Source organism: Myxocyprinus asiaticus, chromosome 22 (assembly GCF_019703515.2).
Source record: "Myxocyprinus asiaticus isolate MX2 ecotype Aquarium Trade chromosome 22, UBuf_Myxa_2, whole genome shotgun sequence".
NCBI lineage: Eukaryota > Metazoa > Chordata > Actinopteri > Cypriniformes > Catostomidae > Myxocyprinus > Myxocyprinus asiaticus.
The window spans coordinates 11263886-11281098 of NC_059365.1; the positions used below are offsets into that span (position 1 = coordinate 11263886).

A 17213-nucleotide genomic window follows, 5' to 3' on the forward strand; every position below is an offset into this window, starting at 1 on the left:
CCAATGAGTTGCCTACCTAGGCAGCATTTTTGGGCATTATAGCTGTGCCCAGCTGACTCGGAGCGCGCCTTTGATGCCCAAAAACGCTGTCTAGGTAGGCAGCACACAAATGTTTTGAGACACAGCCAGTGCTCTTTAAGCGCTCCTCTCTCTCCGCTCAGTTTGATCTTCACTCAATGAAATCTGCCTTTTCATTCACTCGTGTTCTTGCCTTCAGAGAGAACAAATGTCCATTCGAGCTTGCGGTTCGAAATAATGGAGCAGATGGAGAACTTTCACTAACGCGTTCAAGGTTTCATTTACATCCTGATTGACAGTTTGACATTTCGCGGTGCGGCGCGCGCGGCTGCTTTTGACGTTGAATGGACATTAATCTTATTTATTTATTTATTTTGCGATTTTTAAGAATCTTTAACAACATTAATTGATATGTGCTCTACCGGTGACATGACCGCTTTTCTATCACGGTAAACGCAGAAATAAAATAAACAGTTACGTGATATTTGGAATCAGATATCATCCTAAAAGCGAAGAAATGGATCTTATGGGAATCTACCTGCTTCACTTCACCTTTGCCGGTAGGTAACATGTTCCGCGCGAGCTTTCATCTTCTTTTAGTTCAGGTATAATTTTAATGGTCTGAAAATGAACCGACGTCAAAGTTGCTCCTCCGAGGGAGCTGACACAACGCGAGTAGTTTCTTACTCATTTTTGATGTGCACTAGATCAGCTTTGTGTAGTAGTCGTGATGGTGACAGGACTTTTGTTTGATTAATGTGAATGAATCAAACTATGACAAATGTGAACAGGAAACCTTACTTTCATTTCATTTGAGTAGTGGCTTTATGAATAGATCTGTTATGCATTATAAGACAACTGAAGACTTGCTTACTTTGGTGTGAAAGCTTGCCACTAGGATTTAACCAGAAACACAGTTAAACTTTTAATTGGCTTTATTTGCATTTGTTGTAAAAAAAAAAAAAATAATTATAATAAATTAAAATAAATAAATAAATAGGCTAAAACACTCACATAAAGAAAATACATATATGAAAGATCACTGACCTGAAATTTGTAACCTTAGTTGATTGAATAGACAGTGTGTTTTAGCTGATTGGATTTGTGCAAACGATGTCCCTGAAATGCTGCTAATATAATGAGATTTTCAGGTAGACTGTCATTTGTGTGTGTGTGTGCGTGTGCATAATCAGAAGATGTAGCTATGTGTGGCATTATAACAAGTGCATTTGCATGTTTTGAAAAATCAATTCACAGATGAAGGCTTTGAAAATGGATTCACAAATGAAACAAAAAGCACAAATTTGCCTTTGAGACAAATTTTCCTGACATCCAGTTCATATGATATGATATGATTACAATGTTAAGCATAAAAAAGGCAGTGCAGATACTTTAGTCATCACTGGCTATCTAAACATGGGGGTGTTTCTCACTGGACTCAGAGCTATCAGCTTGATTGCTCATCCTTTTCATATATATATAGAATAGCATTTATTTTACTAGTATTATATCATCATTCCATGTAGAGCTTTTATTATGAACCAACAGTTTGCCTATCCATCTGTAATTTTAAGCAATCAAATATTTTTCTGTAAAAAGTACATTCTAGAACAGTAAAAACATGCTAAGTTATTGTTGAATTAACTGAAAATATAAGCAATATAGTTAACGATCACCAAAATGGAGTTCCTTTGAAACGTTCCAAAGCAGTGTGTTAAAATCATTCCACCAATCACAACGATGCAGAGTGCAACAGTGACTGCCCACTTTGACAGACCTTGGTTTTTATAAGTCATCCACACAAACATGCTTCTGTTTGAAAATGATTTGATTTTGTTATGTTTATGCCTCTCGTCCACACTTCAGTGTCGTTTTACTTTACCAAAAACGGAGACTTTCAAAACCGCTCTCCATAACCACATTTTTTGGAAAGCGATAATGTTAGGAAACTGAAAACTGATTTTTTTTTCAAACAAAAATGGATTAGTGTGGATGTGACCTATATGTATAAAATGCAGTCTATTGTAAATAGTGCAAAATATTCCTACAATATTAACAAATATATATGTTGCTTATGAGTTTAGGAGACAGACTCGAAAACATCATTTGCAATGCTTTGTGGGAGTGGGCGGTCACTACTGAGACCTATGTAACAGCAACTTCTGTGATTTAATACCTGGGATTTACAGCTCAGGTGACTGGCTTAAAAGAACCTGCCATTGGAACTAAGTGCCCATGAGCAACGATGGCAGTATGCAGGTCACATACTTCCAGGGGTGCCTGTGCCAGCAGAGCCACTGCCTTTGAGATCAATGGGAATGCTAATGGATAGCTTTCTCTAGGTGTTTGAAGGGGAGGGATTATATAAAAAAAGAAAAAAAAAAAAAAAAGATTGGTGACATCATCTGAAAAGTACATTATTTTCAGGGGTGGAGAAAGTTATGTGAACAGGAATGTGCATTAAAGCAAACAGAGTTTTGATTCCATGCTGATTTTAATCTCAGTGGCAGGTGTCTCTAGAAAGGCTTAAAAATCAATTTCTCCATTGTGAAAAAGATTGGGATTTTTATGTCCAGAACCCTATTCTTCCAGAACTTGAATCCAGTCTCAAACCCTATCCCCAATTATGAACAAAGCAAGACCTGTCTACCCTTTTAACAAACCACATATTAAACATATAGGCCTTCACTGCAGTTCCATAGGCAATCCCACTGTCACTCAAGGGGACTGAAAACCAGACAGTTTGTCAGTGATTAGCCAAGGTAAAAGATTGATTCATGCTCAGAGCCTGTAAATTAGAAACTCTATCAATGTCCATTAGCCAAAGCCATGACTGTGACGAGGCAGGCAAGGAATGAGGATCTAAACTCAGCTTTAACACAAAGAGAAATAAAGAAACTTAGAATATAAAAGGAAACAAAACACAGGGAATCAAGCACAGAGCATCAAACAATACATGCGAAGACTGACAAAGAAACCAGGGGAAACAAGGGGTTAAATACACAAGGGCAAACAAGGGAACGAGAAACACCTGGGGAAAACAATCAGGGGAAAACCAATCATGAAATAAAACTACAAAAAGGACTACAAAACTGACAGGAAATAGGAATGGGGAACTAAACAAGAATTAACATAAGTCAAGGCAAAAACCAGGGAATATGTGACAGAGCCCCCCCTTTAAGGAGTGTATTCCAGATGCTCATAAAATTCCTTTTTTTTTTTTTTCGCGCGCATGTGTGTATTTTTTTTTAATATATATATATTTGTCCATGGAGTGGGGGGGGGGGGAGGGAGAGACAGGCAGTTCAAGGGGGCACAAGGGGAGCAGAGGAACAAGGCAAAGTCAGGGAGGCTTGAGACCAAGGCGGAGCCGGAGGGATGGAGAGCGAGGGTGACGCTGCAGGCTCGGAGGACCAAGCTGGAGCCAGAGGTTCAGAGGGCTGAGGTGGAACTCGAGATCAAAGAGGCCAGAGCAGATCAGGCGGATGGCCAGGAGACCAAGGAGATGACCTCAGTGTGGGGACTGGGTCAGGAGTCCTGGTAGGTGGCCATAGGGCCGAGACAGGGTCAGGAGGTCTGGGGGGTGGCCGCAAGTCTGAGACAGGGTCAGGAGGCTTGGGAGGCAGCCACAGGACAGGGACTGGGTCAGGCAGCAAAGCTGCTGGAGGGGTGGGCAGAGCCGCTGTAAGAGGAGTCTCTGGTAAGGCTTGGGGGTAAGAGTGCTGGATGACTGGGAAATGACCTCCGTGGTTGTAAACATGGGCAGAAACTTGGGAACGACCTCCGTGGTCGTGAGCACTGGCTGCGACTGGGGAACGACCTCCGTGGTCGTGAGCACTGGCTGCGACTGGGGAACGACCTCCGTGGTCGTGAGCACTGGCTGCGACTGGGGAACGACCTCCAAGAAGGTGTCCTTTTCCTTCTTTTCCGGACAGCTGGGAGTGTAGTCACGCGGACAAGGCCACAGGCATAGGCGCTGGCTTGTAGGCCGTGGAGTAAGGAGGCGTGGAGCAAGGAGGCGTGGACGAGGGAGCAGAAGATGCAGGTTTTGGCCCGTGGTTCCCACCATAATCCACTGTGTAAAGGGACCCGCAAAGTTCCAGAGCCTCCTCCACATATTTGCAGAGTGTCTAGTGAGGATCAAACGGAGGCATCAGTTCCGTCAATGCACTATTCAGACCGGTCTGGAAGAAAACCACCAGAGAGCATTCTGGATAGTGCACTAAATTCGCTAGCTCTAAAAATTCACAGACGTGATCCTCAACTGGACGGTCCCCTTACTTCAGAAGTAGAATTCTGACTAGCCGCTAGATCCATATTTGGTCATTCTTTCTGTGATGAGGCAGGCAAGGAATGAGGACATAAACGCAGCTTTAATAACACAAAGATAAACAAAGAAACTTAGAATATAAGGAAACAAAACACAGGGAACCAAGCATCAAACAATACATGCGAAGACTGACAAAGAAACCAGGTGAAAAAAAGGGCTTAAATACACAAGGGCAAACAAGGGAACGAGGAACACCTGGGGAAAACAATGAGGGGAAAACCAATCATGAAAGAAAACTACAAAGGACTACAAAACTAACAGGAAACAGGAGCTAGGAACTAAACAAGAATTTCAACATAAAAGTCAAGGCAAAAACCAGGGAATACGTGACAATGACTGACATATGTTAATTCTGATCTTGTCGTTAACAAGCTAATAATATAATTATCATTTTTACATGAAACAGTGCTACAATTGATCATTAATGGTTCATGTTTTTAGAGCATTATACTTAATAGCTCGGGCAGCAGTTGAAATATGCAGTTCAAAGCCACACACAAACTGCAGAATTCTTGCCTACAGCTTGATGATCAGGCCCTCTTGCTGTACCAACTGACTCAATGTTTCTCACTCAAGGCTCAAATGCACTCGACAGTCAACTGTTACTCTCTCCTCAGAGTCTGACAGGACATGCATAATCATGAATGACTTTCTATCTTCTGTGAAACACAAAAGGAGATGTTAAACAGAATGTTAGCCTGAGTCACCATCCACTTTTATTGTATGAAAAAAAAAGATGCAATGAAAGTGAATGATGACTGAAGCTAACATTCTACCTAACATCTTTTGTGTTCCATGGTAGAAAGAACATTTTCAGGTTTGGAACAACATGAGAGTGAGTCAATTTGGACAGAATTCTTATTTTTTTTTTTTTTTTTTGGTAAACTATCCCTTTAAAGGCACAGTCACATTTACCTTTGCACGGTGAAATTCTGTGAGTGAAGAAGGCATGGGCGGATGTTGAGCGCCTGTAAAACCAGCAAAAATCTAATTGCAAAGCAGCCTCTTTTAATGTTGCATTTTATATTCTGGAAGTGTGAAGTTAAAAAGAAAATAGCCTCTACAATGATATCCTTGTCCATTGTGAAAATTCAGTTGCTGTGTACAAAGCACTTTGCAGACAGAGCTCACTGGCAAACTAAGCAACTTCCTATTGGTCAGCGCGGCAAATTCGTCTGTCAAAGATCACCAAGCTTGGATTCCATGCAAAATCCACGAGGGAAAATGTTCACCACTGGAAGTCCATCGTGCGAAATTCACAATTGCGTGGTTTGCCTTGAGATGACTTTTCACTGTGTAAAGGTAAATGTGATGACGCCTTAAAGGGATAGTTCACCCAAAAATGAAAATTCTCTCATCATTTACTCAACCTCATGTCATCCCAGATATGTATGACTTTCTTTCTTCTGCAGAAAACATCAAAGATTTTAAGAGGAATATCTCAGCTCTGTAGGTCCATACAATACAATAAATGATGACCAAAACTTTGAAGCTACAAAAATCACATAAAGGCATAAACGTAATTAATATGACTCCAGTGGATTAATATATGTCTTCTGAAGCAATGCAGTGCAGATCAATATTTAAATCTTCAGAATGTGCAAGTGAAAGTAGAGATTTATAATAAAAAATTGGTTTCTCACCCACACTTATCATATTGCTTCTAAAGACATAGATTAAATTACTGGAGTCATATGGATTACTTTTATGCTGCCTTTATGTGATGTTTGGAGCTTGAAAGGTCTGGTCACCATTCACTTGCATTGTATGGACCTACAGAGCTGAAATATTCTTCAAAAAATCTTTTTACAAAAAACTTCTTCTAAAAAGTGTTCAGCAGAAGAGAGAAAGTCATACACATCTGGAATGGCATGAGGGTTAGTAAATGATGAGAGAATAATTTTTTTGGTGAAATATCCCTTTAAAGGTGTGTACATTACCACTAAAACTCTGAAAAGTTTCACTGTGGAGATTTTGAATGGCATTTATACAGTAATTCTGGAATATTACTGTTCTGAAACAAGAGACATTAACTTTCATTAATTCTTTGACATATTGTCCTCCTAGAACAGTTATGGAACAGTGTATAGAATATCACCGGTTTATGTCATAAACAGTATTAAAACTAGCAAAGTACGCAGAGCTCTCCATTCACACGTCCGAACCTCGCATTGCATCACCTCTTCGTGTCAGAGACATTAACTTTCAAAATATATAAACACCAGACAATGGCAAAATAAAAGACTAACAGACAAAACCCCTTAAAACTGTTACAATGCTGACTATTTTGAAAACATGTCTTGCTGCAGAATGTAAATGTAATTAGGTTATTAGTTGCTCCCCAACACTGATGTGTCCTCACAAACTAAAGGCCTGAACATCTGCTGATTAGCAAGTTCGACATAAAAAATCTGAACTGAAGCCCTTGGATGATTGCTGCAACATGAATGAAAGTAGTGTTCATGTGTAAAGTGTAATGGAATAATTTAATACCGCTGTTGCATATTAACAGAATTGCATTGGCAGTCATGGTAGAGAAGGTATGAGGGTGCATTGATTTTTACCATTTTATTTTAGATTTTATCTATATGACAAATATGTAGGTTGTTCAATGTGACAGACTAGCAGAGTAAAGTGGTATAGATGGATATTACATATACATATACATTTCTTTTTTCTTTTTTAAATGCTCGTTAGCATAATTATTTGTATGAATTTTATGAATTCTATCTTCCAAACTAAAATTCCAATTTCATAATATTGTATTTTTGTAATAGCTGTTGGGTAAACAAGTGAACTCTAAAAAAACACACTGGCATTAAGGCAGGGGCTTCTTATATATTGATTTTAAATCAAAAGTTCAACTGTATTCTCAGGACAAGGTTTTTTAAAAAAAATAAAATAATTTTTAACAAATGTCACAAATGTTAAGCAGGCTGTCACATTTTTATTGGGGCAATTTGCCACATGTTTATGTTGTAAATGCCTGCAATTTATTAATTATAGTTTCTGTTGGCTTAAACAATTGTTTAATGCTTTTGTACGCTACTTTTACATTGGTTTGTGTTTCAGAATTGTTTTGAGGTTTAAATTTAGCTGAAAAAGCAACATTTTCTCACTGTGACAACATGCCCTGCTATTGGTAGCCGGGACTTTAAGATATGTGCCTGTACAAAAAATTGACTTTCAAAAATAAACCTACACTGTGCAATATTTATTTTAATGAAAAAGGGTGACAACTAGGTCTCCCCTATATATGTAATAAATATTAAAATGAAAGAAAAAGTAATATCAGCAATATCAATAATAATGTCTCTTGACAAATGTCACATTGTGAACTGATGACAATTTAATGGTTTAAGATTGATTTGCCATTACAGACATCATTACTGTCTCTATTTATTTGCTGAAAGAATATATTACACAGCCCTACTTATATGTGTGTATGGGCCAAAACCCATGACTTTTAAAGATCTATACATTCAACAGTAAATTTGTGGTGCTATTATGTATCTCATCTCGTTATAATCGATTAAGTATTTTTATCGTTGGGCGTTTACTTCTCATACTGAGTGATGGCCAAATAGCCAATTGATTATGTTAGTTATCAGACTTGCTTGGAATGAATCATCCGCATTCATAATTCCTTTTCTCTTTCTGGGCTGAATACATTTATGTCTTTAAGCAGCAGGGGTGGCTTTCAAATTTAACTGAGTACCCCCGTATCATTTGCACTGGCAGACAGGGGTGTTAAAAGTCACAGAGGCAGAATGTGTTGTAATGTGGGCTACACCTACGCTGCCACCTCTTTTCTGCTATTATATGCAGAGCCTTTAAAACTGTTCTTATGTTTAATTATAGATGCTCTAGACCCCACAGTTAAGCTGCCTCTCTGCTGTTCATCTAATGTCAGTCAGTATGATTGTTTCGACCTTTCATGCTGACATTGTTCAATTCCTCACATTATCATCTGCCTACAATATTAAACTGTAATAGCTCCAAACAGTACATAATATAGGGAGTCAAAGGAGGCACAGTTGAGAACTATAAGGTTCCCTGGTTAGGATTAATCTTAGTGGCAGGTCATTTAAAATGGTACTAAGCAGTGGAATGGAAATTAGCCCCCAACCTGAATCACTGTGTGTAGTGGGATATTTGCTTTGGAATAAATAGTAAGATCACTTTCCCCACCAGTCCTGTTAAGATATTCAGGAGATGGCCCCAGGGTTAGATGACTACGGTGTCCTCTAAGGGCCAAACAGAGGCTCATTAGTTGAGTAATTTTGACAGTTACTCTGGTGTAGAGAGACTGACAGATAGAGCACTCTCCTGCCGGACATATACGATGGCTATGTTTGTATCAACTGCAATAACTAACAGTTGGCCCCATTAAGACAATATGCAAACTAAATTTTGATATATAAACAGCATTGTCCGATTACTTTAACCTGAATATTGGTAAAACCAATAAATTAAGACAAGGAGTATTTAGATTTTAGTTGCAGTACTGAAGAAATGCAAACTCATTAATTAAACTGTGAAGTGTTTGTGCCATTTTAAGACACATCTGGTAATTAAAGCATTTTATAGTTCAGGCTTTACCTTCTTTGATGCCAGTAATTGCACTGGATATTAGTGATGCACCAAAATGAAAATTCTTGGCCGAAACCGAAAATGTTGGCTAGGGGTGCACCGATCGATACTCGTCTTAAAGAGCCCCTATTATGCTCATTTACAGGTTCATAATTTTATTTTGGGGGTCTACTAGAATAGGTTTACATGCTTTAATGTTCAAAAAACAAATTTTTCTCATACTGTACATTGCTGCAGCACCTCTTTTCACCCTCTGTTTGAAACGCTCTGTTGTAGCTCCTGTCTCTTTAAAGCCCCCCTATCCGAAAAGCCCAGTCTGCTCTGATTGGTCAGCTGGCCCAGTCTGTTGTGATTGGTCAAACGATTAGAGCACGTGTTGGAAATGTAACACCCCTTACCATAACTGAGTTTCAGCTCCAGAGGCTTCCTGAGCAATGCATTCCTGAGGCGGGCCTCAGTGACGTAGCTATGTCACGGAAGTAATGGCTGAACTGCAAACCAGGTGTTTCAGGCAGTTCAGGAGCAGTGTTTTCTGTGGGAGAGAGTAACTCCCTTTGGCGTGGACTTTGTGCTTTGTAAATTTGCAGACCTTTTACATGCACAAACAGCTATATTACACACTAAAGGAAAGGTAAAGTCCCAAAAAGCATAATAGGGCCTCTTTAAATCTGTGATCGGCAATTGGACGATCGTGCCTAGAATCAGGGCAGATCTTTTTTCGTAGCACACAGGGAATAACACATACACTGCTCCTCTAATGAATGAGCGCTTGTTCTGCCCTTGAAGCATGACAGAGTGGCCTTTGGAGGGTGAGTTGTTGGCAATTCTAAGCATTCACGAATTTAAACTTTCAGACATGATGTAATTCACATGAATATGCCATTTTGTTTTTAAAAATATGTAAGAATTACACATGTACACTGGCGGCCAAAAGTTTGGAATAATTAACAGATTTTGCTGTTTTGGAAGAAAATTAGTACTTTAATTCACCAAAGTGGCATTCAACTGATCACAAAGTATAGTGAAGACATTACTGATGTAAAAAACAGCAGCATAACTATTTGAAAAAAGTAATTTTTGATCAAATCTAGACAGGCCCCATTTCCAGCAGCCATCACTCCAACACCTTATCCTTGAGTAATCATTCTAAATTGCTAATTTGGTACTAGAAAATCACTTGCCATTCTATCAAACACAGTTGAAAGCTATTTGGTTTGTTAAATGAAGCTTAGCATTGTCTTTGTGTTTTTTATTTTAATTGCCACAGTATGCAATAGACTGGCATGTCTTAAGTCAATATTAGGTCAAGATGGCAAAAAAGAAACAGCTTTCTCTAGTAACTCATCAGTCAATCATTGTTTTGAGGAATGAAGGCTGTACAATGCTTGAAATTGCCAAAAAAACTGAAGATTTCATACAAAGGTGTACAATACAGTCTTCAAAGACAAAGGACAACTGTCTCTAACAAGGACAGAAAGAGATGTGGAAGGCCAGATGTACAACTAAACAAGAGGATAAATACATCAGAGTCTCTAGTTTGAGAAATAGACACTTCACATGTCCTCAGCTGACAGCTTCATTGAATTCTACCCGCTCAACACCAGTTTCATGTACAAAAGTAAAGAGAAGACTCAGGGGTTCAGGCCTTATGGGAAGAATTGCAAAGAAAAAGCCACTTTTGAAACAGAAATACAAAAAGAAAAGGTTATAGTGGGAAAAAAACACAGACATTGGACAACAGATAATTGGAAAAGAGTGTTATGGATCTTAACCCCATTGAGCTTTTGTGGGATCAGCTAGACTGTAAGGTGCGTGAGAAGTGCCCAACAAGACAGCCACATCTATGGCAAGTGCTACAGGAAGCGTGGGGTGAAATGTCAGCTGAGTATCTGGACAAACTGACAGCTAGAATGCCAAGGATCTACTTCAACTCTTTGAAGTAGTTTAAGATGTTCTAAACATTATTTTTTTATTTTATTTTTTTCAAATTGTAATTGTAATTTTTCATGTTATTAATGTCCTGACTATACATTGCCACTTTGGTGAATAAAAGTACCAATTTCTTTCCATAAGAGCAAAATCTGTACATTATTCCAAACTTTTGGCCGCCAGTGTATGAATATTAAGTTGCCATTTTCTAGAGTCAATACGGTAGTTATTCTGACTTGTTGTACGGTGAGCAGGAGAAGGATAAAGAGGCTGCAAATGGGTATAAAAATGAATTAAACAACAAATAAACATGCAAATACAATCTGAGTTCATGTGACAATCAGACGTCGTGTGGAGCGATAGAGACTGTTTGAGCGATCATGAGCAATTTTAGCTTTACTCACTTTAACATGAGCACTCTCGGTGTCAATCAAACATGTGCTCTCCAGGTGCTCTCAATATCTACTCAGTCACTCATCTCAGTGCTGTTCTGTGAGGATCCCAATTTAAATCAGATTAATGTTGATCACAATACCACTAATAGCAGATGTAACTGTTTAAACTTCAATAACGGCACCGCGTCTTCGCGCATTTGCTTAATAATTAGTGATTTGTGTTACAAAAAGACAGCAAAGACAGTAAACAAATCATATATATTAATAATTTCTCACTGGAGCAGTTTTAGAGCTTGTAATGGATATATTTTTCTTATATTTGAAAGTATATCTGTGAGTGATGGTCTCATTGTTTTTGGTTGCCAGTATGTCACAATGATCTTTTGATATTGACTATAGAACTATTCATAATTGTTTTCAATAAAAATAAATGTTAGCAATTCACAATTAATGTGATTTTAATGTAATGTGGTAATATTTTATAAAAAGGTTTCATTTCTTTAACATTAGTTAATGTATTAGATATCATGACCAAACAACAAACAAAATATTTTTACAGCATTTGTTAACCATAATGATAGTTAATAAAAATACAATTGTTAATTGTTAGTTCATGTTAGTTCATAGTGTATTAATGTGCATTAACTAATACAACTTTTGATTTTAAAAATGTATTAGTATATGTTGTAACAAACATTAAGTTGATTAGTTCATGCTAACTACAGTAATGTTGTTAAATAATGTTAATATATGGAACCTTTTTGTAAAGTGTTACTGTAATTTTACTGTTTGGGGTATAAACATATAACTGCAGCATATAATTTGCAAAAGTCTGGCAAAGGGCACTTTAAGAAAAAATCGGTATCGGTATCGGCCGATCTCAGTGTTAAAAAAAACAGAGATCAGAATCGGCCTCAAATTTCCTGATCGGTGCACCACTAATTTTGGACACACTGGGCTGACAACCCAAACCGAAAATGATTATTTTAAAGAGACTTTGTTTTGAATAATTGAACAAATTCTAAATATTATTATTAGGGATGCACCAAAACCACATTTTCTATAACTACAAATTTCATTATAAAATAGAGTAGACAGAAAAGAATTACATAAAAATATGTAGCCTAGTAAGAAAATCTTTATTAACAGTTTTAAAATTAACAGTAATTTCAGTGAAAATTTAAAACAACATGAAGCCAGTTCTTTTGGCCAGTTCTTTTTTTATTTTTTTTTTTACATTGTATGTGGACTTGGAATTTGGAATGGATTCTTTAGTGGATCTTCTTGTGTTCATTTTAGTTGTGATAGGATATCACATAGCTCAGTCAATTTAAATATTATTATAATTTGTAAAATATTATTATTGTTGAAAGTAATAATAATAAGAAAAAGTTATACAATAATACAATTTCAGTAGTCATTTTATAACTTCTCTGGCTTCTATTTTGGCGGACCACTCCAGGAAGAACTTCGAGTTTCTGTCCCTGCGTTCCAAACGGGATAAATCAGCCTCCGAAAGGCATTTCGAGAACAATCATGGTGCCATGTTAAAGGGTCGTTCCAAACCGAAGTGCTCATTAATAACAGCTTCGAAGGGCCCTTCAAAATGAACGTTTCCATAGGGTTCAACTAATTGTCCATAACTCATGTTTTTTTGTCCACAACTTCATGTTTTCTCCTTGCTGGTGAAGCTTGATGACCAGCATGGTCATTCTGATGAAGAAGGTTAAGCTAGTTTAAAACCTGATAGTGACGCCAGCACACCAGCATTCAATGCTGAAGGACCAGCACCCAAAACACAACATAAGCTGGTGAACAGCAACTGTTATTCACGCTAGTGCCCAGTCTAAAAATCTTTGATTTTTAATGGGAATGACAATGAGGCTATGAGGGATAGACTTACATCTCTTCAATGGCACATACAGTATAAAGCTGTAAAAAACTCCTAGATCACATCTGATTGTCCAAAACAATGTTGTCTGAAGTTTATTGTCTACAGAATGTTCTTGAAAAGATGTTTTTTTTCAATGTTTTGTCTGCGGAACGATCCAAAAACACTTTAAACGGTAGTACAACCCACTGAAGTGACTGTATGTCTGTCCCACACAGCCTTGATGTCATTCTCATCCAAAATCAAAGATGGCGCTGCTGTAAATAAGGTCTATGGCTTCAAGAGACTTTGAATATAATGCATGAGTCATGAGTAAAACACTTCAGTGGTAATTTTATGCTTTTTAAATGTAATATTTGAGCTTGGCAGTAACATCCATGACACACAATAACACACAGTATTGGAGCACTGTAAACGCTAAGAGAGCAATCTCTTCACTTCTGGGAATGTGGACTTTAATTTGCAACATAAACAATGCTTTTTCTCCATGTGAGTGTCTTCTTTTTCTGTTCAAATGTTCGGCAAAGTTTTCAGCCTTTTTTTTTCTGTTTTAGGCAAAAACCGAAAAATAGCATTTTATGCCATTTTTGGACCAAAGATTTCAGCAGCTGAAGGGTTTAAATCAAAAGAATAAATAAAGAATTACATTTTGTAAAATTAAAATATGACTATTAAGCCTTTTATCAAGATCTCTGTCATAACTGGCTATATGCAAGCTTTCTGCACACTGTCACTATTAATGAAATATCACAAAGTTTAAAAGGCTTATAAAAAAAGTCTTTATATATATATATATATATATATATATATATATATATATATATATATATATATATATATATATTAAATCAAGTATAGGCTAATTAAATATTCTCTATATTAAATAGATACAAAAATTAAGCTTAGTGTCAAACTGAAGACAAACTGATAACCCATAGGTGCAATTAAACTTAATGTGACATTTTTTGTTATTGATTCATTGTCATTATTTCATATCATTATTATTCCTTATTTTATTTCTGTTTTATGTTTGCATTATATTTAATACATTATATTGTATTATCTTGATATTGTATAAATTATTATTATATTTATAAATTACTTCCCTGCCTTTTCATTTAGTTGGGTGATTGTATTAATAGTTTATTTTTCACTTGATGCTGCTTGAACTTTAATGAGGGGAACCTGCTCTCTCATGAGGGCAAGAGATGAAAGGAAAGCGGAGAAAGAGCGCATGTTTCTGGACTCTACTGGTGCTACTATTGGTAATGCTGTTTAATTACACTACATCTTGTAACTTGTATTATTACTGAGATGCCTATGCCTGGCGGAGACTGAGAAGCTGCCACCATGAACGATAATAAGGACCGTTTCACTGCTCACGCTTTTTTCCCTTTGCTTGTCATGTGTGAAACGCCACATTTACAGTACAGTACACAAGCTCTTCATATTTGCCATACCTCTTCCACTGCATCGTTCTAAACTGCTGAATCAAGTTTGTTGTCTTACAACACTATGCAAGTATTCCCCACACTCTGTGATGCCATGACAGTTGCTGAAGTCTTAAAGGAGCCGCACGTCTTTTGCGACATGAGCGATCAGTTTATGCGATCGGCCAAATTACCGATTATCGATCGAGTCATAGGACGTGAATATCGGCCGATACCGATTGGTGGCCGATCGATCTGAGCATGCCTAATACTTACAATTTTACTTTACAAACTTATTTTATAGAGGCAGACCGATATATCAGTTTTACTGATTAATCAGTGCTGATAATTGCTTTTTGGAACTATCTGCAAAAATCTATGCCAATAGTTGCCGATATTTTTTTATTCTTCCATGTCGTTCCTCCAGAGGATTCTACAGTTAGACAGTTCTACAGTATAACAGAAGCCTCTAGAGGTGAAATACAAACAATCACTGACATCTCGTGTGGATTTGCTGTATCTTAGATTTTGGTTGCACAATAAACTGAATCTGGGACTTTATTCATTTCTGCCTTTTCCACCAGCTTAGTTATCGGTATCGTAAAAATCCACTATCGGTCAACCTCTAGTACTTTATAAATGTACTACTTAATATATATTTTTTGCATTACAGTAATGTTACTGGCTAATGACAATTGGGGGGAACTGGGGAGAAAAATGCTTAATTTTCATTACAATGCAAACAATGGCCCAAAAAAAAGGCTTTATTTTCTTCATATATATATATATATATATATATATATATATATATATATATATATATATATATATTTTTTTTTTTTTATTTTGCTTTTGAGCAGAAATATGACCCAGATATTTCTTTACAGTTGTCAAATGGAATAGCTGGAACAGGAACAGTCCAAGAGCTCAGTTAGAATATAGCCTTGTTTAGAAGAAGGCACACAGTCAGAATAGTGCATTCCATGAAAATGTAGCTGGTATCTCTGTAACACAATTTCAAATAGAGGGCTTTAGTGCCAGTGTAAGAGGAATGAAGTCTGTGCTAGAGTCTGATAGTGTGGTGAACACCGGGGGGCTCATGTATTTTCTCCAGAACCTCAGCAGGATCTTTGGGTTCCTACAGAGTTTCAAGTGCTGATTCAAGGCAAGTTTTTCTGCCGATAGCCACAGTGGTGGGATTTTTGGTCTTGGAAAATTTTAGGTGGTTTTGATCTGTCTTTCTTTATTTGCAATGAACCCTACTACAAGGTGAACCACTCTTCAAGGTTGGCCTCCATGGACAGGGCTTCTTTTGTCAACCATTGGCCAGCAAGTGGTGGTTCTTTCTTTGGCTGGTTCCTGGGGGAAAGAATCTCTTAAATTAGATGTCAGGTCATTTTCTCAATAAGAACCCAGTAGATTTTTTGGTAGCAGATACTCTGAGGGTCTTTCTTACATTTTTTTTTTTTTTTTTTTTTTTGGTGCGTGTGTGTGTGTATGTGTGTGTGTTTTGTGTTTGTCTGTCACAGCGGGTTAGATCTGTTGACTGATTCTTGTCTTTTAGTTTTTCTCATGAAGAGCTGTTGTCTTTTGGGCTTCCCTGGAGATAGCTGCCTGCATGGACTCCCACATTATCTTCAGCACATTCAAAATTAGATTTTTTCTTATCTTTCAAGAATTGCCACTTTTCAGTTTTAGTGCTCTGATGTTACTGTCTAGACTTTTCAACACATTGTAACTTGAAAGCAAGACAAAATGCGGGAAGGATTCACTTCCTTCTATTTATTTATCGATGCAAGACATGCATTCCAATAAGGGTTGGCCATGTTCAGAAGGGGTAGGTCCATAGTGCAAACTCTGTAAAAGAGTATGAGAGGCAGAAAGAGCAAGCGAGCTGAATTGTAGAGTAAGGATAAGGAACTATAAGGATGTCGCTGGCAGAACAGTGATGGATCTGGTTGTCTGATCTCATTGTTGTTGCAACAGAGCGTTTATGACAGCTCCTTGTGCTGAACAGCTCTTGGATTTCACACGCTACGCATGAATTATTTTCCTTTTAATCACTTACTTTCATAAACATAAATTCTGGTTCAATACCTATGGCATTTAATTACAACAGGCTACTCAGATATATACCCATATAAATTACAAAAACAGCTTATCACCAAGTGCAGGTACAATACTGCATACATTTCCACTATGATATAGTTTAAATGTTACGTGAAGGTTATGTTGGTGGGCATTTTAATTAATCAGTTTAATGAACTTGTCAATCGGGATGGTGTGGCACAGTGTAATAACCCAGAAGGTTGTTAGTTCAAACTCCACAAGAGTTTATCTATGAGTATGGATGGGCATCGTAAGAAATTTAATGGTTCAAGTTCTGATTCCAAATGAATGATTCTTTTTGTACTTCTGAGAAAGCATTGCCCCTATAATTGGTCCTATTTGTGAAACTACAAAAAAAAAAAAAAAAGAAATCCAAAACTATATTAGCCATGCAGTAAACAAGAGTATTTTCAATATGGGGCTTCATCTGAACAGGCAGAAAAATGTATACGTTCAAGAACCGTCTAAGGCCATGTCCACACTAATAAGTTTGAAACCTCAGTTTTCAGTTCCTAATG

The 17213-nt window shown here is 37.2% G+C and overlaps 1 protein-coding gene across 2 annotated transcripts in view; it reads left to right on the top strand.

Annotated features, from left to right (window-relative positions):
- The first annotated feature begins 234 nt into the window (after positions 1-234).
- The window catches only part of gfra4b (GDNF family receptor alpha 4b), a 74662-nt gene continuing 57683 nt past the window's right edge, over positions 235-17213 (top strand). For both annotated transcript variants that reach the window (XM_051650189.1, XM_051650190.1), the window contains exon 1: positions 235-578. In XM_051650189.1, the coding sequence (XP_051506149.1) occupies positions 536-578 (43 nt within the window). In that variant the 5' untranslated portion in view covers positions 235-535. The remainder of the gene's footprint in view (positions 579-17213) is intronic.